This window comes from Mesoplodon mirus (assembly GCF_964341445.2).
Source record: "Mesoplodon mirus genome assembly, chromosome: 16".
Classification (NCBI taxonomy): Eukaryota; Metazoa; Chordata; class Mammalia; order Artiodactyla; family Ziphiidae; genus Mesoplodon; species Mesoplodon mirus.
This window is the reverse complement of record NC_138992.1, coordinates 21,500,124-21,527,555: the sequence shown is the minus strand read 5'-3', so window position 1 is coordinate 21,527,555 and position 27,432 is coordinate 21,500,124. Positions and strand designations below refer to the sequence as shown.

General features: G+C 38.1%; 1 protein-coding gene across 1 annotated transcript in view; it reads right to left on the bottom strand.

The window, feature by feature from the left end:
* Positions 1-953: 953 nt before the first annotated feature.
* EIF3H (eukaryotic translation initiation factor 3 subunit H) overlaps positions 954-27,432 on the bottom strand; it is an 87,941-nt gene continuing 61,462 nt past the window's right edge. The window contains exons 3-8 of the mRNA XM_082600824.1: positions 15,380-15,547; positions 13,761-13,860; positions 12,387-12,536; positions 5,052-5,172; positions 2,910-3,042; positions 954-1,176 (exon numbers count right to left, since the gene is read on the bottom strand). Coding sequence (XP_082456950.1) covers positions 1,079-1,176; positions 2,910-3,042; positions 5,052-5,172; positions 12,387-12,536; positions 13,761-13,860; positions 15,380-15,547 — 770 coding nt within the window. The 3' untranslated portion in view covers positions 954-1,078. The remainder of the gene's footprint in view (positions 1,177-2,909; positions 3,043-5,051; positions 5,173-12,386; positions 12,537-13,760; positions 13,861-15,379; positions 15,548-27,432) is intronic.

Below are 27,432 nucleotides of genomic sequence, written 5' to 3'. Positions count from 1 at the left end.
CACCTCCTCTGCATGAGGACAGTGAGGCACAACGTGTCTCAGGGCCCACTAAAGGGAAAGGAGCCAGGGTGCGATCCAGCCGACTGATCCCAGAGCCCCCGTCTTGCCTCGAAAACAATGTTACTGCAAAAAAAAAAAAAAAAAGGATTTCTCAACTCTTCTTACCCACCACCCATTCCTTTGATCATCTTCCTAGGAGCCGTGTCTTCAAAGGGAAAACCATCCATAAGAGTCTCATAGGCACACCTCTGCTGGCTGGTAAATCTCACTGATTTTGGGGTTATACAAATGGCAGGATTTTTTTTCTTTCAAATACAAAACTATTAAAATAGTCTTTTCCCCCCAGTGTAGCACTTGTCTCCCAATTCTTCTTTCCCCACTCATAAAACTTATTAGCATAATCATATTTCATGGTATAAAAAAACAAACATGAAGCCCTCAATTAAAAAGAAAACACACACACACACAGAATCAATTTCATTTTCACACAAAAACATGGTCCTTTGGTGAAATGATTTTTTTTTTTTTAATTCTTGTGCCCGATGAATGGCCTGTGAGCATGGGGACTGGGCAACCATCACCTGAAGAAATGAAAAGGCGGACCCATGGGAAGGCACGCCAAGCGATTCTAGGCCTGGGGACCAGGGGTGCCAGGGCAAGCACAGAAAGCCTGGGGCTTCAGGGGCGCTCATTTGGGAGCGAAGAAGTACTAGATTCACAGTAGGTACCAGGGCCTCTGGGTCAGGCATCGGGACAAGCAGCGCTGGACTCGGTGGTTGAAACGTGGCACCACAGAGGATATATAACAAAGATGATGAGTCACTTGTCGGTCTGAGCCTGGTGATGCTTCTGGTCAAGCCTGCTTTATCTTTGGAAATACACAGGTACAAGCTAAATAAAAATAAGAAGCTGAATATAGTATGTCTAAAACCAAATGAGCAAGCAGTCGAGACTGTTTTATTATTATTTTATTATTTGCTAGAAAGACTTTTCAATATGCAAGTGTGTTTCTTCTGAGAATTGCCCCAATGTGATCTCAAGAGTCCATGTTAACTCCTTTTCTGGAAACTTCCTTTTCTTAGCTGTTGTATTCTTGAAGAGCCTGGGCCATGAAGAGTTTGCCTAAGTTTTGAGCAGTGAACTCCTTGATGTTCTGGCAGTAAGTGTTAATCTGGCCTGTGCATTCGGGAAAGTGAGAAAGACAGTCATAATGTTCCACAAACTGTAAAATTACCCAGAATACTAGTCAAACAAGAAAATCAGCATAATACAGAATCATCAGAATTTTATTTTGTTATGTTTTGAATCAAAAACAAAAACGAAACAGACACAGATATAGCAAACAAACTAGTGGTTACCAGTGGGGAGAGGGAAGGGGGGAGGGGTAATATAGGGGTAGGGAATAATAAGAGGTACGAACTATTAGGTATAAAATAAGCTACAAGGCTATACTGTACAACACAGGGAATATAGCCAATATTTTATAATAACTATAAATGGAGTATAACCTTAAAAAACTGTGGTTCACTAAATTGTAAACCTGTAACATATAATATTGTAGGGCAACTATACTTCAATAAAAAATTTTTTAAAAAGAGTTAAGAATTCTATTCATTCATAAGGGATTAATAAAGAATTTAAGTTTTTTTTTTTTTAAATAAGCTATCTTCCACTCTTGGTTACATGGATAATGAAGAAAAACGACAACTTTTAAAAAGATTATCAGCAGTTAAGCACATATTAGCTGTCAATCAAACTGTACTGACTGTGCAGACCGGACCAACACTGTAACTAAGACACGTGAGAAAACAGCAGTAGCTCTTCTTAGCCAGGTAGAAAGGCGATACCAAATCAGAACAGTAAACTGAACAGACCCACCTGACGCAGATGTTAACTACACTAGTTTTCAGTCCGTGCTCCGGAAATATTAACAGCCTCCTCCTGCACCACCAGAGCCCAGACAGAGCATGAGCAGGGAGCCCATGTGAGGAAAGGGCTCCACCACTGCATTAGTCTTAAAACTAATGATCTAATCTGATGCAACTGTTACACATTTCTCGAAAGTATAAGAAATACAATTCTGCTTGAAGTGGCCCTTAAGTAAGTAAGGCGTCTCAGTTTCCCGAATCCCATTTATACAGGTACCAGAAAGCTTTAAGGAATTTGGAATTCCCCCCACACTAAAAATATATCAACAGAATTAAGAAATTGCAGAAGACCCGCTTTTCTCTGAGTTGGATTTTCACTCTAACAAATCTCTCAGACAACTGGCTGACTGAATCAAACAGTATTCAACAACATTCACACAGAAATAAGGTGATTATAGCTAAATAAGGGCATGAATGTTATATATTCAAAATCAAGTCCTAGCATAGGACACAACGGCTCTACTACCTTAAGGTAGTGTTAAATGTTTATCCCCAGAGAAAGTCCATGTTGCATTCATGTTGCTACAATACAAGTCAAAGTAAGGGAAATACTTCTTTGAATCAAAAACTTCAGTTCAATTCAAACACCCACTTACAGACTGGGCTCAAGGCTAGGCTAGAACATCAAAAGTAAGGGGTTTGAACTCAATGGTCTTTTGCATTATGAGATGATAAACACTTTTTCTTGGTTTCCATGAAAGATGACTCACACAAAACCTTCCCACTTTAGAAAGTTTATATAATCCCATCTCAAAAGTGTTTGTTTAGATAAACACAGAGTGAAGTACTGAAAGGACCTTAGAAATAACAAAGACTGACAAATTCTTAAATTTCAGAAATTACAGGTGCTAGATTCAAGTCCATCATTTAACCATTTTAAATACACTAAGTTGTAGATGTCTTACCCTGTGAATCTCTCCCTGTCTTCTGCTCCCTAAAGAATAAAGAAAACCAGCCATGCTCTGCACTGGCTAACAATACCTGCAATGAGCAGAGAATCCATCCTGGCAGGGGGTTGATGTGGTTTGAAGAGTTTGGACAGATCCTCCTCAGGGAGCGGGGGTTCTCCTCGACTCTGGCGCTGCATATTCTCCTGCTGGCGACGCTGCTGATACTAAAATTCAGAGAGGAAGTGATTGGGTTATTTTTCTCTACCTGGGGAGAAAAAAGACCTCCCTCACTTATGTGATCAGCAAAACTCCACTGCTTTGAACTCCAATCTCGGTTTTATAAATGTAACCCTTCATAACTCTTGCTTCTAAGAGGCTAAATATGGTTAAGAGTCAAAGAAAACTTCCTTGTTGTAAACTCTAGTGTCACTCTGAGCTCTAAGATTATATAACTAATGATTTAGAAAAACAAAACTGGTTATGTGAGAAACATGGGGCTTACAGGCAAAGAAGCTCAAGATTCATGAGCGAAAGGGAGTAACTTGACCAATTATGACAACGGGGTAAACAGCACTGCAAGTATGATTCATCTCAACTTGAAGAACTAAGTAATGAAATACCATATTGGGGAATTTTTTCAGCTTTATCCTTATTGACCAAAGTAACAATAATACTGATGATGTTACTATTATAACGTCACCATTCCTGCTATTATTATAACAGTAAATACTATCAATTCCTAACAACAGATAATCATCTGTGCCTTAGCTCTACACCGAAGAAAGATTAGCTCAGATAATGCTTCAAAAACTTTCAAACTCTGGATTCTTAAGACTCAATGCAGAGAAAGTGGGGTTTTATATATATAGGTATATATCAACTATAAACTTACAGTTTAAACTACAATCAAGACGCTAATAGCTGTGGATTGCTTACGACAGCAGAGGAAATAATATCCCACACACAGCCTTAAAAGGTCAGGTAATGGGAAACCAGGGTAGGCTAGTAAACATTTTAAGTCCTTAGATAAGGGAAGTAACTTGCTTTGCAAAAATTTCTACTCATTATGGGGTATGAGAGTAGAAGTGAGACAAATCTAAAAAGGGTTATGAATGGTGGTAAGTAGGAATAAATGTCAAAGGCAAAAATATATGACATACTAGAATTCTAAAAAATATCTCCTAAGATTGGTTTCCAGAATCAACTGTTTCATTGGTGACAGATTTTCAATTGGATCCTCCAGTTGGGTCTTTTACCTACAGGAAGAACCAGCAGGGGGATGGGATCAAGCTGGTCTTATTCTCCCCAGTTTACAAGAGATTTTCACCAGCACCATCTTCACCACCATCTTTTCAGTTAAAACAACGATACTTTATAGATTTATATGTGTCTTTAAAATTCTGTGTGTGTAGAAACACAGTATTTTAAATTTCACTAAATATATGAACATTGGTATTAAATTAATTTTTTAAATGTGATATTCTCAGAACCACTTAGTTGTGCTTAAAATCCTACAGTTACCAACATCTAGTTTAAAGTACATTTTAATGAACAGAGTAGACAAACACTCACATGTATGTACATTCTGGAATCAACTTATCTATGACTCAAATGCTAAGAACATTTCAGAGCAATATAGTCCAAGACAGTATTCCAGGAACTGTGAAAATCACGTGGCCTTCAGGCAACACTAATAAAGATTAAGATTAAATGGCCAGAGCAGTGTGGATGTGCATATGAGAATATCCAGGTAATTCCAGGTAAATCTGTATTATACTATCTATTTCACGGCAGTTGGTCTATTATTTCCTATCAAAATTGCTTGCTCTTAGTCACAATTGGCTCCGTTTTTTAAATGAACTGAAGACTGCTAACTGTACTGCAACGAGCCAGTAGCAAACCAATTACAGTTAGTAAAGAAATGAGCTGTGACCCTCTAGAATCTCTCTGCCTCTGATTTTCTCAATAAATGTATCTCTTGTTTGCATAACCTTGGCATTACAATCTGAACTTAATCTACCAGCTCTCTTCAAGATAGGTATTTTTAAGTACAACTTGTAAATAATATATTAGGAACATACTATATAAAGAATAATCTTTTAAAACATGATAGAGTTACTAGCTAAGAGTCAATGCTTTATCAAAGATCATTTAGATCGTTCTGAAGATGACTCTTGAAGCACCATACTTCGAAAGAAATTCTATGTTTGTTGAATTTTCCCATAATACCAACCTGATGTTTCTGCTGCTGCTGTTTACTCGTGTTCCTCATGTATGTGTTATATTTAACTATATCTTGGCTCATTTCATCCACTCTGTCCATCAGCAACTGGAGGGTCTTCCCCAAATGATTGCTGAAATACAAAGGAAGTATACTGACATGTCATCCTTTAAAGTTATAGCTCTGCCACTGCTCTAAGTAGTTTTGAGATATTAAACTGATCTGCCATTTGCTAAAAAAAATGAAAGCACACACATACAGGAAAGCAAAGGCAGAGGAGAGAATGAGAGTCAGCTTGTTATTAAACTTCCCATATCGAACCCACAACTATTAACTACAAGGGTATCTGAAATAGCTCAATTTCTTAGTGTCAGAGCATACACATGTCAGAGTAGAAAGAGTTAAATGGCTAGCAGGGTATCTAAAATGGGTACTTTTCTGAACAACCAAGTTTAACCTAGGCTCAGTACTTCTGAACCCGCTTCCTGAGCCCCACCTCCGCTCTCCCCAGTTGTGCTCCAGAGCATTCAAATCAGTAGCCACAGAAAGGAAGAACCGGCAAACAGACTGAGACTTCTGGCACATGATTTCTCTACCTAGCAGGTTCTGAAACAGTAACAATAGCATTTATTCTGCAAGGTCAAATGAAGAAAGAGGGCTCCTTCCCCTCTGTCCTTCCTAGAATCTGGAGTACAGTCATTCATCTTTCTTTTCCTCTCCATAAATTTCTACTGCAGCTTACTTACCAAAATCAAGTGATGCTAATGGTTAGTACAACACCCACCATATTCACTGATTTCTGCCCACAGCTATCTCCTACCATGTTAAGGCCCACTACACGTATATGTACTCTAAAAATAACTAGCTGACAAATAGAACTCATTCATTCATTCCACACAGGTATCTACTAAACACCTATTATGTTCCAGCCTCAGTGTTAGCAAATAAGGAGACACTAGTGAATGAGACATTCCTGGTCTCGGTCTTCACTGAGCTTACAATCGATGGGGAGAGGGGAGGAGAGAAGAGGGGAGATAAGACACTTAGAGAGTGTGGTCAGAATATCTCTTTTAAAAGGTGACAGGCTGGAAGCACAAGATTAGAAGGAATCAGCCATGCAAAAAGTATTCTAGGTGAAAGAAAGCCCAAGTGCTGAAGGCCCGAGGTGGGTAAGAACGAGACAGGTAAAAAGAGGAGGCCTGGCATAGGAGGAGCACAGAGACAGGCTGGGGAGGCCGGACAGGCACACACGAGGAGCCATTCGCTGCCTCGCGCAACACCCCAACCACACGGTCACTTAGTGTGAGTGAATGAGAACCCACGACTCTGACATGAATCCCTGGTGACATGTCTTGCCTGAAATTTTAAAATGATTTAGCCTGGCTGCTATGCAGAGAATATGCTGGAGGGTAGCAACTAGGAGACGGTTAAGAGTCCACTGTGGAGTGCTGGCAAGAATGTGGAGAAATTAGAATACTCGTACATTGTGGGGAGAACGTAAAATGGTGCGGCCACTGTGGAGAACAGAAGTTAAACATAGGGTTACCATATAACCCAGCAATTCTACTCCTAGATATATACTCAAGAGAACTGAAAACTTATGCTTACACAACAACTTGTACATGTATGTTAATAGCTGCATTATTCAAAACAGACAGAAATTGGGGGAAAAAAAACGAAAAGGATGAATGGATAAACAAACTGTGATTTGTCCATACAATGAAATACTACTGAATTATAAAAAGAACAAAGTACTGATATATGAATGAAACTTAAAGGCATTATACTAAGTGGAAGAAGCCAGACACAAAAGGCCACTTACAGCATGGTTCCATTTATAGGAAACGTCCAGAAGAGGCAAATCCACAGAGACAGAAAGTAACTACTGGCTGCAAGGGGATGAGGGGAGGAGAAGTGACTACTTAGAGGCATGGGGTTTCTGCTTGGGGTGATGAAAATGTTTCAAAATTAGTGGTAATGATTGCACAATATTGCAAACGTATTAAAAACCACTGAACTGTATTCTTTAAAAATGGTTAAAATGTTAGATTTTATTTTACATGAATTTTATTTTAAAACTGCACGCGTGCGCGCGTACACACACACACACACACACACTCACACACAGACAGACACAGAATCCACTGTGGCACTGCAGACAGAAGTAGTGGCGGCCTGGAACAGCCCAGTGGCAGTGAACATGGAGAGAAGTGGGCAGAACTGAGAGAGGAGTCAAGGGCGACTCCCCGTTTCCTGGCTTGAGTAGCTGGTTGGTTACAGGACTTACAGAGAAAGAAAAGGCTGAGGAAGAAACAGACTGGGAATACTGGGAATGACTAAAAGTGAATCCAGTTAAAACATGGATTCCATCTGTAACCTGAAGAAAATAATTAGAAAGCTTTGGCTCTTTATCTTAAATAATAGAAAGAGCACAGATCTGGGGTGGGTGTGTGTGTGTGTAGATAAATTTATCTTTTAATCCCAGGTCTGGCACTATCTATCTTACCTCGATCCAGCAGCTTGGTCTAATGACTTAACTGAAGAATCAAGTGCTTTTTTCAAATTAAATTTTATTTCATATTTATCTTATTCCATTGTAATTTTGTGACTCATTTTTCACTTTTAAATATTTCTTCTTTGGACATCAGATTAAGTATTTACTTTTCTGTTCTTTTCCAATTTCTTAATAGTCTGATTTTAATTCATCCATCATTTGAGCTGATGGTGCAAGATCGGGAATTTAAATGATTTTTTCCCCCCAATAGCTAATCAAATGTCCAGATCCACTGATTATTTCGTTACAATGCTTTCCAAGAAACTTCAGGGCTGAAATTTAACTATACTGTGTCCTCTCACATGCATTCTTTCACCACACATTACTGAGTCCATACTCACTTTTCCAGTCACTCTGTTATAAGATACTATATCCAGTCACTCTGTTATAAGATACTATATAAGACACTGTTGCACTCAGAGCATTCTAGTGAGAAGCAAGGAGCACAAACAGAAATGCAACACAGTGGTAGTAGATTCTATAACAGAACAGAAGCATAAAAGATAGTTTGGTAGGATCAGATGAGACTTTCCAGATTATGTGACGGCTGAATTTTGAGTTTTTGAAGGAGCTGAAGATGGGAGTTGGAGACAAGGAAGATGCCGTGGGACACTGCAGATACTGTGTGCAGTTAGCATGGTCAGAGACACTGGCATGAAAAGCAGGATACATCTGAAGAACTGCAAGTAACTCAGTCCATCAGAAGAAGCACCGGAGAAGGGCAAGACTGGGAATAAAGAGCAATGAAACTGAAGAGGCAAACAGTCACGGTGCAAAGACTCTTGGAAGTTGGGCTATACGTTTGGATGCTACTCCAAGGACAATGGGGGCTCAGCCAAATATTTTAAGCAAAGGAGTAATATGATCATACAATTTGCATTTAGCAAGATCACTGCAATGAAAGAGGAAAAGGCAGGAAGCAGAAGTTAGGAGACTGTGAAAGTAATCAGGAAAAGAAATAATGAGGCCCTGACCGAAGGTAGCAAAAGACAAGGAATAAGATGAAATCACCCCAGGAATCACACACAGGAAGACAGACCCCAAGGAACACTGATATTTAGGGATGAGCAGAAGAAGGTTGACTGTGGAGAATGAGAAGTAACCCAGAAGTAACCCAGTGGTAGTATCCTAAACTACAAAGAAAGTATTTCAGGAAGAAGGTTTATCAACATATTAAATTTTCAACACTCTATAACATCCAGCAATATCGTGATAAAGTCATCTTTTGCAACTTCAGCGAGAACTCTAACAACACAGACTAGATGGAATACTAAGTGTTTAGGATAAGTGGAAAATGAGTAAATACAGACAGCAACATATAGAAAATCCTATTAAGAAGTTTGACTGTTAAAAAAAGGGGGGGGGCAGAAAATGAAGTAAAAGGTTAAAGGAGATGGATATCAATGGCACGAGGTCAAAAGGTGTTGTTTTTGTAACTTTGTTGTTTAAGATGACGGTGACTTTAAACAAGTTTAAATGTCCTTACTTACTCTTAGGAGATTCAATTCAAGTATTTAGGGGTTAAGTGCCACGTCTGCAATTTACTTTCAGATGGTTCAGGAAAGAAAGTACCCATTTATGTCTAGAGAGAGAAAGAGAACAGGTGCAAACGTAGCAACACATACACCTGGTGAATACAGGTCAATGTTTATGGGTGTTCACTGTATTACTTATTATCCTTTCAATTTTTCTCAACTGTCGAGCATTAAAAAAAAAAAATTAATGGGAAAATCCAGTCAATAAAGGTAACAGAAAAGAACCAGTACAGAGAGGAACTGGAGATACCCAAGGAGAGAGGGTGCAGAAAAAGACAGACCTGGATGAGGCCTCAGGGGAGACACTGATCCCTCATTTTCACCAGTGAAAGAACTGAGGCCCGAAGAACTATATTAAATACAAGAAATACTGTAATTAACTACATGATTACTTGTTAACTAAGTCATTTATGTTCTTAAGCGCAAAAGAAATCCACAGACAGGAAAGATCACCACCAATCCTCGTCTGGGCGATCGAGGAGAGAGCAGTGACACTGGAGAAAGCCATTAAGAAGAGTTAACTGCCATTGCAGAGAAAGATCTATTATTTTTTCCAGACCTTACATCTTGGAGACTGACTACACTGATTTTAGCAATGAGAAAGGCGCTACTAGAAGAGGACTTCCCTCTCTACTAAAAAGCGTCTTTAATGCAAAGCACTAACATTACGTGCTGTAGGTATATGTCATTATAGTGAAAGAGCACAAGCACAGGTAGGTGGACTTGAAACATTTCATAACATTTCTGTTACTACAGTGCTCTTCAGAAACCTAACCGATAAGAAATACGTGAAAATCTGCACAGTACAGGTCTTGAAGGGCAAAAGGAATTAACAATAATACAGAACTATTTCACAGATAACACTCATAGGAAATCAGGTCCACTACCAAGAGCAATTTTATGGGCATCTTTTCAGTACCAGTTCAACTAGAATAGTGAAACAGGGAGTTATTGTTGGCAGTTTCAATAATATAGTCTTTTCTTTTACTGCCAAGGAAACAAAGAACTGAAAACAGATAACTTAAGCAGATGTGAACGGAGAGGTGCAGTGATAAGTCTGCTCTGGCTACAGTATCAAGTTGTCCTTATTATCCTTCATGTATGATGCCCACCCTTAGTTTACTTTTTTAAAGAGGAAATAAGAACAGAATTGTTTTTTCATGTGTGAAAAGCCAAAGGCTTGTGTAACAGATTTTTTAAAATTAATAAAGGCTGTTATGAAATAACCATTACCAGAACTTCCATCTAATAATATTAAAATTAAGAATTAGAATTTTTCAAATGAAAGGGAATGCAGTATGTTTTATTCATAGCATAAAGCAAATTTATCAGGTAAATCAAAGAACTGGAACACGCATATGGGTTGTGATAAGCAAGACTAAGCAAAATGTTTAAGGAGCTACTTCAGAATGATTTCTGATGCGGTTTCATAGAAAAAATTTTATGGCAAATGATGATCAGCATCATCATGTTACTAATGTTAGAAATTAAAATTTGAGAGGTACAAAGGTTACATTTCAGTCTTTTAAATTAGTACTATCAACTTGGGCCAATGTAACAGTCCATTTGTATAAGCATTGCTTCAAGGTTGCCTCTTTTTTTTTTTCTTCTCCCAATAGGAACACGAATTTACCCTTTTAAATAACTTCACATGGAAAGCAAACATCTTCTCTTCCTATTTCATATAAAATACAGAAGATAAAAACTATAATAAAATATTTGTCCAGATCTTAGTTGCTATGGCGAACTGGGAACATTTTCTTGGCTATTCTAAATGCTGCTTTGGACAAACAGACATTACAGACCAGCTCGTTGGTAATGGGAAAGCAGAGAAGGGCTGTATTTGTTTTGTATCCTCAATAAAGGAAGCTTGGGGGAAGGTGAAGACATAAAAAATATGTAAGCAAAAGCTTTCACATAGTAAATTTAAAACTATTATATAACTATATACTTAATACATCAAATTGCATGCTGAAAAAGGTTCTTAGCGCAATGCTTTAAACACAGGTGTTTGTGCTTGTGAACGCAATGAAAAATATGACCTTCTAAAAGAGACAAATTAAAGGACTATTGTGAACATATGTTTGCAGTCGAACAGTACACTCCTTAGTGCCAAATAACCCTTGCAACCTGGCTGTATTACTGAGCACTTCGTTTACCATCCAGTTTCCATCTCCTTCCCCTGTTAAGACTTTCTAGTGGCCTCTGTGACGAATTCATGCAATGAAGGTGGCACTTCAACCACAGTCCCACCCATCTCAGTGCATGGAGAAGAACACTGGGTACACTGGTCCTTCTGGGTTTAACCCTACTTGTCTTATATTGAAGAAGTACAAAGCCTGCATATTCTTTTGTACTAGCTTCTATCTGGGATAACTAGAAACCTGATAAATGACTGAGCTTCTGTTCCAAACTGGTTGCTTTATGAAAACACACCTTGTTTTTCTAAGCCATTCAGCAAATGCATACTGATAGATTACCTACTTGCTATTAGCCTTCTCCTGCCACAAAACAATCACTAACATCAAGCTTAAAGGGAATTTAAGAGGAGCTAATACATGACTGTTCATATTTCTGTTAAAAGCAATAAATGAGGGGAAATGAAACATTAATTCCATAAAGGAAATAATCTGTTTTAGAACACCTCAGTCACCATTTTATCAATATAATAAATAATATCTTAGCAACTAGATAGCCAAAGCAGTCACGATGAAGCAAATGATGTCACCACTGTCTAAGATAGCAAAAGCCAGTATGAGGTTCAGAACATTCTAATTTTGGTTGAAAATTCAAATGGCAAGTTTACTGCTAATAGAGTCTACACATGAACAAGGGCAAATGCCACAGTAAAACAAAGAAGCATTTCTGGTTTTCTCCCAAGCGTTATTAAATATCCAGACATAATACCATAGCCTCTAAGGACACTGTACAATAAATAAAGCTGAGCCAAATCAAAAAACCCCTCCCCTGTGGGCATGTACCATCTCAAAGCAAAAATGACACAGAAAAGGCAGCAAAGGGCTCCTATAATAACAGGAGCTATTAGTATTCAAATACCATCTCACTTTATCAATAACCACGGTGTTTTTCCTGGGATTTTAGCAGAGCTGGACAAGTACTACATGTTGCTACTATGTCTTAAGAACCTCAAAATGTGCTTAAGTAATTTTCTTCTTGTTTCACGGGTTAAAGTCTAAGTAAAAGACTCTTTTGCAGAAAGTGATGAAAAGGGACTTTTCATTAGACAGGGCCGCTTACCTGCTAGCAAGACTGAGCAATTCATGTTTATCTGCTACAGCTGACTTCTTCTCAAGCTCCCACATTAGGACGTTGATCAGATGTGAATTTTTAATTACAATCGGCACTTCTTCAAACATGTGCTCAAAGGTGATATTTCCCTTTTTCAATCTGTGAAGCATGTTAAAAATACGTTAGTCTGGTGGTCAGAAGTAAGTGTTAAAGTGATTATTTCATACATTTTCCCTAATTACAGGCCCTCTTCAGGATTTTTTGTCTCATTAGCACTCTTTTAAAAAGGGAGAGAAACTAGAGTTTTACAGAGTCAAGCCTAAGTCGAGTGATTTGAACAACTCTGAAAATGATCCGAGTTGGAGCTATAAGACTAGAAAATAAGACTCTTAGCAAAAGAAACTATTGTTTCTTCACAATCAGGTATCTTCAAAATTTCAGATACTAAAATGTAAATGCCATAGGAAATCATTCTATATAATCTATATCTAAAACATTTAAAATAGCTAGAAAAGAGAAATACTCTAGTTTTTGGAAAGTTCACTTTAAAGGCCAACTGAACTCAAGAGACTAACAAGTAGCAGGACACTCACATGTTACTCCACACGCAGTGGCTGAGAACACGGCGAGAACGCAAGTCCTCAGACTTTAGTTATAACTACCATGCCCAGGAACTGTTCATGAGTTAGCTTTTCTTTTTAAATGCTTTGCATCTTAATTTCTTTAGGAGCCAAATGGTAAACTAGTAATGAATTGTCTGTCCTACATGAAGTCAAAAGCACCAACTTTAATAAGAAATAAAAATTCCTATACTTAACAGAAAATGAAAGAATTCTGAATTTTTAAAATTTTAATGTAAATATTCCAATGCCATTATGTAGGATCACAAAACAGCTTTTTCAATTAATTCTCTGCATACCTGTCACCCATAAAATATCCAAAAAATCCACATTCCTTACTGAACCCTATAAAATATTTATCTTTCCACACACACCCCGCCAATGAAACAGGAGGTCAGAAAATAAGACAAACAGCTCACAACTGTTCTGACACAGAACTTACAATCTGACAGCCACTGAACACTCACTCATCCCATCTCCCTTTATTTAATCATATATTTCTTCAAATCCAGTAGCTAATTAATCCCCACTCTAACTGAATTCACCCATGCTGAGAACAACAGATGAGACATTCCATAAAGAACAGTTTAAACATGGAAAGGGAGAAATCAAGTGGCACTCAGCCATGCAGAAACTTCTACCGTCCACATGGCAAAAGCATTACCACACCACCACCGAGGATTCAATACATGTGGCAAACTAATATCTTAAAAGAAAAACACCCGATCCTTAACATATGCCTTATAGGCCCCCAAACACTTACGCTTCGGGAGAAAAATCCTTCTCTTTACAAACTTCCATCAGTTTAGGAGTCAGTCTGTATGCCTTTAGTGAGAGAGACCCTTGGGCAGTTTTTATGGGATCTCAAATAAGGAAAAGAAAAAGAAATTACTAAGAATTCTGTCACTACCAGTGCCCAAATGACACTGGTTCTGGGCACATTCTGTTAATTATCATAGTCTCTGCAAAATGAAGATCAAAGTAAATAATCAGAACACAATTTGAAGCAGATTCAAACCAGCATAGCGAACAGTAAGTGAAAATGCAGGAACCTATCATCCTACTTATAATAGGCAGAGTAACTTCCTCCCGAAAGTATAAACAGAAGATACAAAATAGTTATTTTCAAATCTATTCCTCAGCTAGAACCAGCAATCTTGACAAAAATTAAATATAGCATATGTTCTAAACATCTTACATATATCTTGTATAATTAGGAGGAAAATACTAATGAATATTAAACATGAAAATTCACTGGACGCATTGTGTAGTTCTTAGTCCACTAATTAAAATGAACAGCCCTTCCAAAATTTATCCATCCTAACAATCACTGTTCAAATTTTTTAGTTAAAGCAGATTCTAAAAACAAAACCACTGAAGTCAAAGTGCGATCACAAGTGTCTCTTTAGTTTTAGAGAAACTAATTTTGTCAAAGCTAACGCTTAAACACTCCGTGAGTAACGGAGCTTAGCACTTGCTGCATAACGGCTCCGGCATGCCAATATTCGCCTAAAACCTGTGTTAACATTCATGTTGCCTGAAACTGACCACAGTGAAACTTTTAGCAATAGGTGATAAAATGAAAACCAAAATAGATTGAAACAAGTGGAAAATTCATCAAGGTCTGATGATGCAATGTTTCCAGCCAGTATAAGTACACTTTAACAACTTGTTCTTTACTGTAATCCAATTGTTAACATACTGAAACAATTTGGGGGCAGCTCATAAGATTGATCGTATTCATTAGTATTTTTTCTGACAGATACTCAGGACGTTACATTTACTTCTCAGCTGGAAACTATATGCAAGTCTGCCAGATATGGCAAACTGTGAGTGTTTGGGGAGGGGGAAGGCTATAAAGCTGTTAAATTGCCTACAGTTCTGATACAGCACAGAACATCTGGTCTGGAGAGCTTGAGGAAACACCATTAAATAGGCCGAAAAGAAAAAAATCTTTGTGCTAAGAAACAGTCCAGGTTTTGTACGCTGCTGTCAGAGGTATAAAAAAAACTTGGCACACTGTGTTATGATTGGTCAGTCACGTACAGAGCCAGACACTCAAGCAATCGGGGTTTGTTAGACATCTGGTCTAGTTCCACCAGCCCCTTCAAATGAGGGAGGGGAGATGGAGGAATAAAAATGAAGCAGCTACTCCAGCATTCCAAAATGTACACATCAGGGCTCTGATAGCAAGAAAAATAAACAGAAAGAAGGAAACCCTGTCTAGACTTAGCTGCTGCTGAGGCTGCTGCAGAAACAGGGTTGGTATTTACTTGAGAAGGCCTGCCAGGCTGCTCTTAGAGGCGAAAAGACAGAAAGCAAAAATAGTAGTAGTAATAATATTAAGGGAAGAAAAGAATAATAAAGGGAACTCCTACTAACCGTAAATGAGAACGACAGATTCTTCAATGGCATGCTGGTAACTGAACTGAGAATCCAGAAGCGCCCGGGTGACGAACGAGCCGTAGTATGTGGACTGGTACCAGCCCACGTGGAGATGGTCAATGTTTACATGGCGAAGGCTCCGCATCATTTCCATCTGATATTGCACTAGATGATGGGGACGAGGGGGACAAAAGAAAAACTATTTAATGACATTACCCATATTAAAAACAAGCCTTTTTGGAAACAAATTTCTACACAACTATTTATTAGCTAAAGGGAACAGGTTTCCAGATTTTAAATTCATTCGCTTCACATATAAAGAAAACAAATTAAGCTTTCAAATCATCAGGGCATTCTTTTTCTCATTAACAAAAACACATTTTGTAGAAACAGTATTAAAAATGTAATAATAACGCCTTATTCCAAACAAGTAATTATTTATTAAATGTGTCTCCACTTTTAAGGAAAAAATTTGTGTAATTACTAAATTGGTTGGTTGTAAGAAGTTATGTTTGAATTAATAAGTTGAGAGTAGCTATCAACGTCTTCAACACAGTTTTTAGAACTGAGAAGTTAAAACCATCAAGAAAACCAACAGGAAAACAATTAACTACCACATTATTTAAGTATGAACAGGACACAAGCTGTAGCTGATTAAAAATATAAGAATTCATTTTTGCCTTCAACTGGTGCCCCCTGCTGCATGTGCTAAATTTAGAAAAGAATTCTTTTTTCTTGTCTGTGTGTTCCTTTGTGTTAAGTAATCAACAGTATTTTTTTTTCATTAGAATAGTTATATTTTAATCGCCATGTACAGAATGAAACAGTTGGATGACTTTTACATGTCAAATTAATGACTATAACGTATATTATTAACTCAAAGCCGTATTAATAGAAAAATGGGTCCAGACACTATAGTATTCTAAAAAGCAATATAGCCCAATAATGAGTAGCAAATATGTAAAACAGGAGAAAATTTCATAGTTAACATAATATTCAAGCTATTTCTATTATAATAAAAATGCATGACTGTGTTGAGTAAACATATTTGCTTAACTCAAAATCTAACCATTTCATTTTCAAAACTCTTAATCAGGTTTTAGCAAAAGTAAAGTTAAATGTCTGTCATTTCCTTGGTTAGAGCACTACGGTTTTACAAAGCAAACAAAATTCAGGATCATAAAGTATAGAAGAACCTTCCCCCAGATGGACACGGTCTTTTCAACACTTGTTACTAGGTTAAGAAAGTATAAATCTGCTTATTCCAAGGAAGGTTATATTTCTTATGATAAAAGATGGCAGCCAACTCATCAACTGCTCAAGAATTATGCGTTTTTTGAAGTTTTCTTTTTATATACAATATGATGGCTTCAAGAAGCAGCAGTATAAAATGAACATGGTAATCTTGAATCGATTATCTTTTAGCTTAATTTTTTCGCTCTCTAGCATGTAAGATATGCCCCTTCCTAGCCAGTTTAACAGATTCCTATCAACCACATAAAACTGGGATAGAACCATCACTATTGTCTCTTTCTGCTTTAAAATTTCATAACTCTTTTAAAGTAAAATCACTGATTTGGCTAGTAAAATTTAGTCAAATGTAACTTACGAATGAAAAATTCTAATATCACCAGTAAAACAGGAGCCAGAACTAAATTTAATATTTATTTTAAAGGGACAGGAAAGAGGAGATGGGGAGCAATTACCAAGCAACTGACAGTACAAACACGATTTTATAGGATGAGTTTTTTAAAACTGGTACTTCTAAAACATCTGTCAATGTACAATTTAGCTATAATATAAGCAGAAGACAGATTCTACCAACTGGCAATAGTAGAAAAGAAGAAAAGACCCAGAATCTAGCAATCTAGGTTCTCGTGTCGGCTCTGAGATTTCTGCCGTGCGTGGGGCATCTCGCTGTCCTTCTCTGATGCTCAGTTTTCCCATCTCCAAAAAGATCTGAGAGCTCATCCCAGTCAAAATGCAACGATTCCACACACTGTTCACTGGATATGCTAATTACAAGTAATGATTTTTCTATAAACTAAAGCAGGTAGCATGCATTAATAATTAAAATAAAAGTGCTTTCCTATGAAAAATATTCTGTAATCTTACTAAGTCAAACAGCCTGAATACAACAGATTTTATAATAGCACTTTCAGGATGCATGAAGTAGAAAACTTTACAATCAGTAGCAAACCTCCAGATTCCTTCTTCATCCAGAGTCTTACCTATCTTTGCAGCCCCTTGGTAACGATAAGGAGGAAAATGAAGTGTTTCTCTCAGCTAGAGAAGAGACTAAAGACTAAGCCCATGAATGAAGCCTGTCGCCCTCGGAACTACCATTGTAATAAATGCCAATGTATTTATTTCTGGGGATTGAGAGACGAAGAAATAAACCTCTATATTATGGGCGAGGTCGGAGGTGGGGGGAGCACTTCTATTTTCCTCTTCTACAGCTTAGAAAATCATGACATACAAGATTTTACGAGGCTTTAATAAAAATTTATTTTTAAGGTCATAAGAGTTTTCATAGGATGAAAATACAAATCTAAGAGCAATGGTTAAGAGCAATGACAGGTGAGTTAATAAAATTGCTTTTGAAAATCTACAATGAACTGGAATTTCACCATTACACACACAAAAAATATGTGAAACTTCAGGTCATTCTTCATCTAGGTTTAGACTTACCACCCCAATTTTTTAAATTAAAAAACACAACTTAAAAAAAATTTTTTTAAATGAATGTCCTCTTGGAGGTATCAGAGAAAGAAAGGATCTAAAAAGACTACAAGTGATCCTTGAAAAGGTGAGGGTAAGGGTGCTAGAGATCCAAAGTGAAGTTGGGGTGCACTGAGGCCCAGTCCTTGCTGGAACTACACATGAGGCTCCAATAAATGCACAGTTTAAAGAGGTTACTTCGATTTAATAAAAAAAAATTTTTTAAGGAAGTCATATTTGTTCTATTATATGCAAGCAAGAGACAACTCAGAAACAGCCAAGTGAATTTTTATCTCTGCAGTCTTTTAGGTCTATGTCCTTGCTCTAGTGTTAACACAGACATGTGACCCTTGTCTCCTTTCACAGTTTTTCCACCTCCTCCAACCCAAGTTCTCAAAAAGTACAAAATCAAACCCTACAAAAGCTTCCCGGTAAACCTACGTGGGGATAAGAAATGCACAGCAGACTGTCCCACTAACCTGTCTCAAAACTGTGCTCCCAACACGCCCATCAATCAACTGAGCTGAGCTGCCACACCAGCTGACACCCATTTACCCCCTGACAAGGAAAAAAAAGTTGTGATACAGTGACATGCCAGTAAACTTTACACAGGAAATAAGGAACGTTCATTCCAGATTCTAATCTCCCAGGCAAATGCCACTGCTTTAGTGGCTCTGCTAGTCAGGAGTTATGCTGGAGGTAGAGGGGAGGGATACTGGGGGTGGGCAGGTGAGGCACAAACAAGAGACCCAGTTTAGCTAGGACACCGGGTAAACAGAAAGGGGAAGGGCTCGTGCTATCTGGAAAGGACTGTGAGGACGGACGTGTGTCCCAGCCCGCAGGCTCTGGGGAGTAGGGACTGGTGCTATTTCCTTCTCATTCCCAGCCATCCTCACTTACCCCCTCCCTGCCACCACCCACCGCCACCACCCACTGCTGGGTAGAAAAGATGTGGTTAGACAGATAAGGTTCACTCCTATCTCTGAGAAGGAAGAGAATTACAGCAAAAGAAACAAAAGAGAAAGGAGGAGGAAAAGAAAACCAAAGTTCCTTGATATAAAGTGCCACACCTCCCTATAGTTGAGTTAATGCAGATCAATGAAATAAGAGACAAGCATTTACTGGCAACTCTGAGGAGTTGGCTCAGGGTTAGAGACACTTTCATTTTTGTTCTAAAGTTCTCGTATTTAACAGAAGCCCAAGTGGCAATTTCAACCAACGATATTAACTTCTGAGTTAATGGCTAAATATTTCTGGAGAACTTTCCAAAGATGAATAGCAAGGGAAAACTTTTGGGGAGAAGGGGATTACTTTAAAATATGATAATATTCAGTAGAAAGGCTCAGAATTGTGTAGTGAGAAGTTTAGGAAAGAACATTTTAAACGTTGTTAGTTTAAAAAGCAAACCCCCTGCCGACTGACTGAGGAGAAACAGTGCACAGCAAATGAATTTCGAAGACAAATTGGTAGTTACTACCAAGCCAACTCAAATTACTAATACAAAAGCTACACTTAGATGCAATTGAGGTGGTGCTACAAAATTTGGAAGGATTATAAAAATGAGGTGAAGTTTTATAAATCTCTTCAACCTCTACAATTGCCTTCATTGCTTAAGCCGCTCCCAAGCAAAGGAGAGCCTGGTTTACAACACCGGAGTATCTGCCCGCAATCTGGCACCAGTGTGTTCACATTCACTTTTTCCAGATACCCTCTTTGCAAAACAGTCAATTTTAAACTGCCTAGAGCTAAACAGTCTTAACTGAGGCAGGCTGCCCAATAACTATTCCTTTCAAAAACCCACCACATTTGCTGGGCTTTCTCTCGTTTTATCTCCAAATATGAAAACAGTGAAAATACTATGCTGCCTTATATTTAAATGCTGTATCTGGACTCACACACTGGCAAAAAATCGAACAAGAGTTTGAGATACGAGTTCTCCTTAAGATCACCGGGAAGGACAATGAATTCGAAGCTTTTCAGTTCAGCACAATAATTAATCAGCATTCTTTTCACCTCCAATTCCTCACCTTCATTTCAAAAACCATCTTTATTTTATTATTTTAAGTGAGCCCTCATGAAATGTAATTTATTGCCAAACAACAGGAACAAAGAATTACCACAGTTTGGCCAGGCTGAGATGAGCTGAAAGTAGAAAACTGAAGCTGAAGCGTACTCTAAAGCTATCTGTCTGGCAGATTCGCAGGGCGGGGGCCGGCGGGGAGTGTTATTGATGTATTATTGGGGAATAATTAAAGGACCAAGTAATAAACTAATTTAAATTTTAAAAATTAAAAACAATTCAATGGATCTATTTGTCTTATTTGACTACTTTGATATTGTATCAAACAAATCCAAATCATTTAAAAATATATTATAATAAAATCTTATTAAAAATATACATAGATATAGCCTGGAGGAAAAGGACAAGACTAAAGCACCAGGAAAGAAACTAGCACTTAGTGAGCACTTATTATGTCACACTTCCTGCTAAGTGGTCTACATATGTTATCTGACTCTATTCCTCACAATAACTCCAATGAGCTAATCACGATTACTGAAATCCTTTCAGAAAAGCTGTTTACCACAGCTTGTAAAGTGGCAGGACTCAATTGGACTTTAGACTTTCTGACTCCGAAGCCCAGGCAACCATCCATTTACAGAATCCCATCTCTTCTTTATTAGTAAAGTGTACAGTGAATTATTTCTGAATCAATAAAGCATAACAGAGAGCAGAAATACACAATTTCTAGGTTTTCAGAAACCACAGCTTGTGCATGTTTGATCACTAAATTAACGAGTAATTTAGCACTATCAGTAAGATGTTAAGTGATAAAACCACCTTCCAAGATTTTTAAATGTCAAAGTTGAAATTATCACAAACGTGTAATCAAACTCCTAAAACAATGCATTCTATGTTACTATTTGAAACTAAGCCCTGGACCCGATCAAAGATGACCTGCACAAACAGATCAAGAAAAGGAACAAAGAGAGACCAGATGTAGTTGGACATGCTCTTGAAACAAAGAAACAAACTAAGCTCAACCAAGAGATGCAAAGGGCTTTAAAGGCAAACAAACAAACAAAACCCCACAACGCTGAAACAAATCAATGATAACAACAAACATAACAGGAAAGTGGAATGCATCCAAATATATCTGTCTAGCATTAGGGCTAACCTAAGGAGGGCTTTTAAGAAACTTATCACAACCCTCCTTCCCAGCAGCGCCACGAGACACGGTGAATGCGGACAGGCTATGGACTGTGAAGGCTCTGTCTCACTGTTTAACAAGACGAACTATTCTGTGCTTTCCTCTTCATATCAGACTTTCTGCCAAGCCACACATACGTTTCAGGCAATGCTCAAAGCTAGGAGCAGATGTAGATTTAAGCAAACAGAATGTGCATTTGAAAAAAGAATTAAATAAGAGTCTACTTCGGGTAGAGAGAACTGTAGAGTACATATTTCTTCAAACTTCCATATTCTCTTCACCCAGTCTGCATTACGTATTCATCCTTTCCCCCCCACCAAATAATACACCTGTTATTAAGGCCACGCTGGGACTGCTTAAGAACTATGGTAAGAGTTCAATTTCTCACAATATAGAGAAATATAGAGTCCAATATAAATTCTACTCTACCTAGATATTAACCTGTTCTATTTAAAAAGAAATAACAAAAATACTGCCTTTCTTAATCTTAAAAAGAAATGTTTTTAAAGTGTTCATTTGTCCTGGGTGGTTTAATTTCTTCTTTAAAGTGTTTATGAATTCTGACAAGTAATTTCTTCTGTATGCCAAGCTGGGAATAAGGAAAGAGGATGTGTGTGCTACTCTATCTTTTAAAACTAGTAAGAGCTTTGAAAATTATTGGAAATCAGGGTTTTTTAGAGGTTTTAATGTATCTCAAGAAGTCTCCTATGAAATAAACTGGATTCTTCACAGAAAATACTGTGTATATCCTGCAACAAATTCATATTGTATCTTCTTAACCAAATCATGAAACACAGCCAAGAAATCCTATTTCTTTGAAGTTACGAGCATTTTTAAAATATATATACATTTATGTCCTTGGTCATGAAAACAGATGCACATAAGTGAATGACAGAGAACAGCAACTAAGTTAATTGTATGTCACTTGAGATCTGTTTACACACACAAAGTAAATTCACTTTGATGGGAGCAAGGGGATATAGACCCCCTTTCCTTACCTATCACCATGAAGAATTCTCACTTAAAGAATAACCTACTGACCACTGCTACCACTTGCTACAATTAGGAGCACAGTATGTTAGAAGACCAAATGAGAATCTCTGGGTTTAGAAAAATATATATTTCATGCTCTTTCATGAGGACAGGTAATGCCCTTGTCATATTTACAGCTGTATATCAAGTACTTGTTTAATGCTGGCACAAAGTTAGGTACTAAAAGAAATATTTCAGAAACCTAATTGTTGTTAATGTACTAGAGAATGGTCACAATTATTAGGAAATTATAGATGGATAAATCAATCCATCTCCATCTTACCACGTCCACAAAGGACATGAAGTAGCGTGCATTAAAAAGCATAACCAGTAAAATCACATCTAGGCAAAGTATAAATTAGATTAAAGAAGGTGGAAACTGAAGGTGAGGCAGAGACCTGAACAAAGTGAAGCAAGCCACAGATATTTAGGTTAAAACACACAAATTTAGTTCTGGGCTCTGGCAATCAAATCAAAAAGGGAAACATGGTAATTTATATTATCCAAAGGGAGAAAAACATAAGATCCCAAAGTAGGTAAGACTTTTATCTAGTTCTTAAGCCTAAAATGAAATTTTCATGTGGGGTCTCAAAGGAAAACTATTGTACAGTTTTTTGAGAAGCAAAAGCATTTCTCTAATAAAACAATCACAACTGATTTACCTTTTTTATAAATCTAGGTTTTTAAAGGAACACAAGGAGAGAAGGGTTCATGAGTCTTAACACAGAAAACAGTTTGTACAAGTTATAAGAAGCAGCAGCAGCAGGGGAATAAAAGGAGAAAGGGCTACCAAAATGAATTAATAGTTCCATCCTGTAAAAAACTACCTATCAAACTCAGGCTGTTCAAAACACAGAATGGGATGCATCAGTAGTGAGCACTAAATATTCAAAATAGGGAACAAATGATCATTTTTTGGAAGAACTGTTTGCAGCATACAAGCACTGTTCATTCTGAAACCACTTACTGAGTATCACCTGTGCTGGGAGCCTGATAAAAGTTACAGTGACATGAGCTTTAAAGGTACCCCCTCTTCAATAGGAGCTGGTGGCCAATTAACACATTTATCTCTCTGAACCTCAACTTCCCCACCTAGAAAATGGTGGTTTCAACTTCCAACCATATGATGATGGCAATTTAAAAAACTTACCTCCAGTCCAGATGGCTGTTTGCTTAACAAGCATTTTTCGGCGCGAGTTCCATAGGTAAAGCACTCGGTAAAAGTATACACTGACTTTATCAATCCCACCCTCCATGCCTACTGTTTTCTCCCTCAGTGAGAGGCCCTGAGTCATCAATCTTGTCCACCTTCTCCCACACTCAGCGCATACAGTCCTCTCCTCTCTTAGGAGCTCTCAAATCTGTTTTCTCCAAGGCAAAAATCATTTAGAATGTTTCTAAAAATTTTAACTGGGAAAATGCTCGTGAGATGCCAAGAGGAGGAAGAAAAGCAGAATATGTGAGTAACCTAGGTTGCTCCCTCCTCCGAAAGAGAAAAACTAGAAAGAAATATGCTAAAATGGTAATGGCAACAGTTCTCCGGGGAGTGGGATCATAGATGATTTTTGTTTTCTTATTTATTCTTACCCTTCTTTTCCATGGTTTTCAGCAAAAGAAGTATGCAATACATACAATACTATAGGCGTACGTACACAAGTATCAACAGCATTTTCTTTTGCTGGCCAACTTATTACATTTAACATGGTCACCAAATAATCTGGATACCAGAGCTCCTAAACTGTGGGAGCAGAGAACAGAATATGGTACCACACTATTCAGAATCTGAAGTAGCCAACCTGGTCTGAATACCATCTGCTATGGACTGAACTGTGACCCACCCCAAATTCTTAGGCTAAAAGTTTGACCCCCAATGTGATGCTATCTGGGGATAGGATCTTTGGGAAGTAACTAGTTTTAGTTGAGGTCATAAGAGTAGGGCCCTCACAATGGAGTATGTGCCTTTATAAGTAGAGACACCTCAGGGCTTGCTTCCTCTCTCCATCCATAGGCAGTACTGAGCAATCAGGCTGTGTGAAGACACAGTGAGAAGGTAGCCACAACCCAAGGAGACAGCCTTCACTAGACATCAACCCTGCTGGCACCTTGACCTTGAACTTCCAGTCTCCAAAACTGAAAAATAAATTCCTGTTGTTTAAACCATCCAGTTGTTTAAACCATCCAGTCTATGGTATTTTGTTATGGCAGCCTAAGCTGACTAAGACACCATCTTTAACACATATTAGTTGTGTGACCTGTGACAAATTGTCTCAGCCTAGGTGTCTGCCATTGTAAGATGGGAATAAAAACAGTATCGACTTCATGAAGTAGTAAAGAGGATAAATGAAAGCCTTAGCAACAAGAGCTTGGTGCACTGAATAACCTCAAGAAGAGCTCAGTGGGTTTTCACCATCACCTATCATTCAGAAACGCTATTTATAATCTAGAGGTTATGGTATTTATCTGAGTCAAAGGAAAGTTTAGGTACAAATATGAATATGATCAAAAAACAGTCTACCATGAAAAAGGATTACAAAAGGAAAAAATACTCCTTAGATACTAAAACTATAAGCTAATTATTTTCAGTACAATAAAGAACAGAGTCAATAAAGAAAGAGACAAGCTACAGAAATTAGATTTCGAGAAAAGGTAATCTTGGGTGTTCTATTATCACTGGGTATATAACAAAATAGCTGCATTGTGCTATATAAGTTTCTATCTCCTGATTGCATTTGTAACTCTTCCAAAGAAAGGAAGTAAGCTCCCTGCCCCCTCCCCAACAGGGGACTTTAGAAACTGTACTGAGAATACGGGTGGAAATGGGAAGGAAGGGTGAGCAGCAGTGCCCCCTTACACAAGGCACTGACTGAGTAAAGGTTACTGGAAATACTGCCCACCCAAGTGACGGAGCTAAACTCAGCTCAATAGAGCAAACAGCTTTCTAATGCGCCACCCATCACTTAGTGGGGTGATCCACTCCCGCAGCCTCAACTGCCGCAAGATAGTGCCCTTTACCTTCAAACATCAGGACAATTTGGATTAGAAAATCAGTATCAAAGGTCCTGTAAGAAGAAAGCCTGAAGGACACAAATCTTTTAAGAGTATCCTTAACTGCAACGCAAAGAAGGGAAAGCTGGCAAGAATGGGAAGTGACAGGAGTTAAAGAAAAGGTTAGGAAGAGCAAATAATTTCCTATGGATTATTTATATCATAGAAAGAGAAGGACTTGTAACCACACTCTCCATCCAACCCTTTCTTACCCCCATCTCTTCCCCTACACACTCAGCTTCATGCAAACTTATTTTTATGAGGTAAGGAATAAAGAGGTCTATGCTGAGAAAATCAACAAGCAGAAACCTGCACAGCCACCACAATAAATCTGAGGCTTGATCCTTGTGGCTTGTTTTTAATGAGGCCATGTTACTTTTCCTGTTACAATCTCCTTTTCCCAAAACCATACAAATAGGCACTTTTGTGGAGAGGGGGTGTAAAGCTTTCACTAAATTCTCAAACGGGCTAAGATCCAAAAAAGAGTAACAAGCACTGAGATGCAATGGAGAACAAGCCAAATGTGGTCTTGGTTCTCAGGGAACTTCCACTCCTCTGTGCACAGGTAGGGGGAAGCTGGGAAGGAGGCAAGATGTGAAGCAGCAATCAATTCAGTTCAGGGGCAGACAAGCAGTAGCACAGACAGCATGAGGTCACCAGAGACACAGCATGCAGGGAGAGTAAAAATGACAGGCCGAAGGTCCCAAGGACACCCCAGCAGGACACCCAACAGGTTGTCACTTTTACCCGCGTCCTACCAAGACCAGGAAGTCCATCACGTGGGGAGCTGGATGGAGGCTTCATCTAAACAACTCTGTGATGTAGATTAGTCATTCCCAAGAGAAAAGACACTCCTTTACCGACCAGGTGATATGACCGGAGCTAGTAAGCTAAGACTGTTCTAAAGGCAAGGAGTGGTGATCCCAACAGAGAGGTAACCTTTCTCCATTTGAGAAGAATACACATTTTGGGGGAAAGCTGGTCTCTAGCAAAAATGTTATGTTATAAAAATACACTTAGCACAAATTGTATCCTGCTATGTTACAAACTTACCTTGAAATACAGTTCTACAGTCACACACTAAAAACCATCCTCAAGCAACTCAGTAATCCTGTTATCTTTTGGAGTATTTACACAGAGATCTCTAGAAGCCATTACTGAGACTTGTCTAATCAGTTGTCATTATGTAATCTGAGGTTCCTAAAGATGCTTTTCTATGGCGGACCTCTTGGATTAGAGAGGAAGGTGAAATAGAGCATACAGGCGAGAAGTAAAAATCACTGAAAGGCAAGAAAAGCATTACAGAAAGATGCTGGAAGGCTACAAAACAGACCAAATAATTCTCTTCCGCAATTGGCAGGCAGGATCCTGCCAGATGTTTGAAATAGAATTAACCTCTATGGGCTGCACTGACAGAAATACACAGCACAACTATAAATAAATAAATATCTAGGGTAGCATAAATAACTATCTAGGAAAAGGCTATCTTTGTTTTACTTTCCCTGAACTTGTTTCAGATTGTTCACCCCCACTCAAACTGCCAAAAAAAACTGTCCCTCACTGCAGTGTCCAGATACAGAGCGAGCTCGGTATGCCGAGACTTGAAAAAAAGGTGCCATTTGCAATCTTTCAAAGCATTTTCAAACCAGGTAATATCACCTTAACAACAACAACAAAAAGTCTTTTATCCCCAAAGGATATATATCTCTTCCTTGCAGAATAGATTTTGATGGTCAGATAAAGACAATACAAACAGCTTACAGAGGCTTCCTCCTTATATTCTGGGGAAGAAAAATCTTGAACAGCAAATTCATACATTCATCCCTTCATACATTCACACAGCAAGTATTTATTTCAAGCTATAATGTGCTGGACTTTTAGGTGCTGTCCAGCAACAGGGCAAAGACATAAAAGGTTCCTGCAGCTGACATTCTAGCAGAGAGGAGCAGGGTGACAGCCAGCTTTCCTGGGTCTACTCAAACGCTTAATGTTCTCTAAAGGAAATATCTGGATAATCACATATAGTTCTCTGGGCCTTTAAAA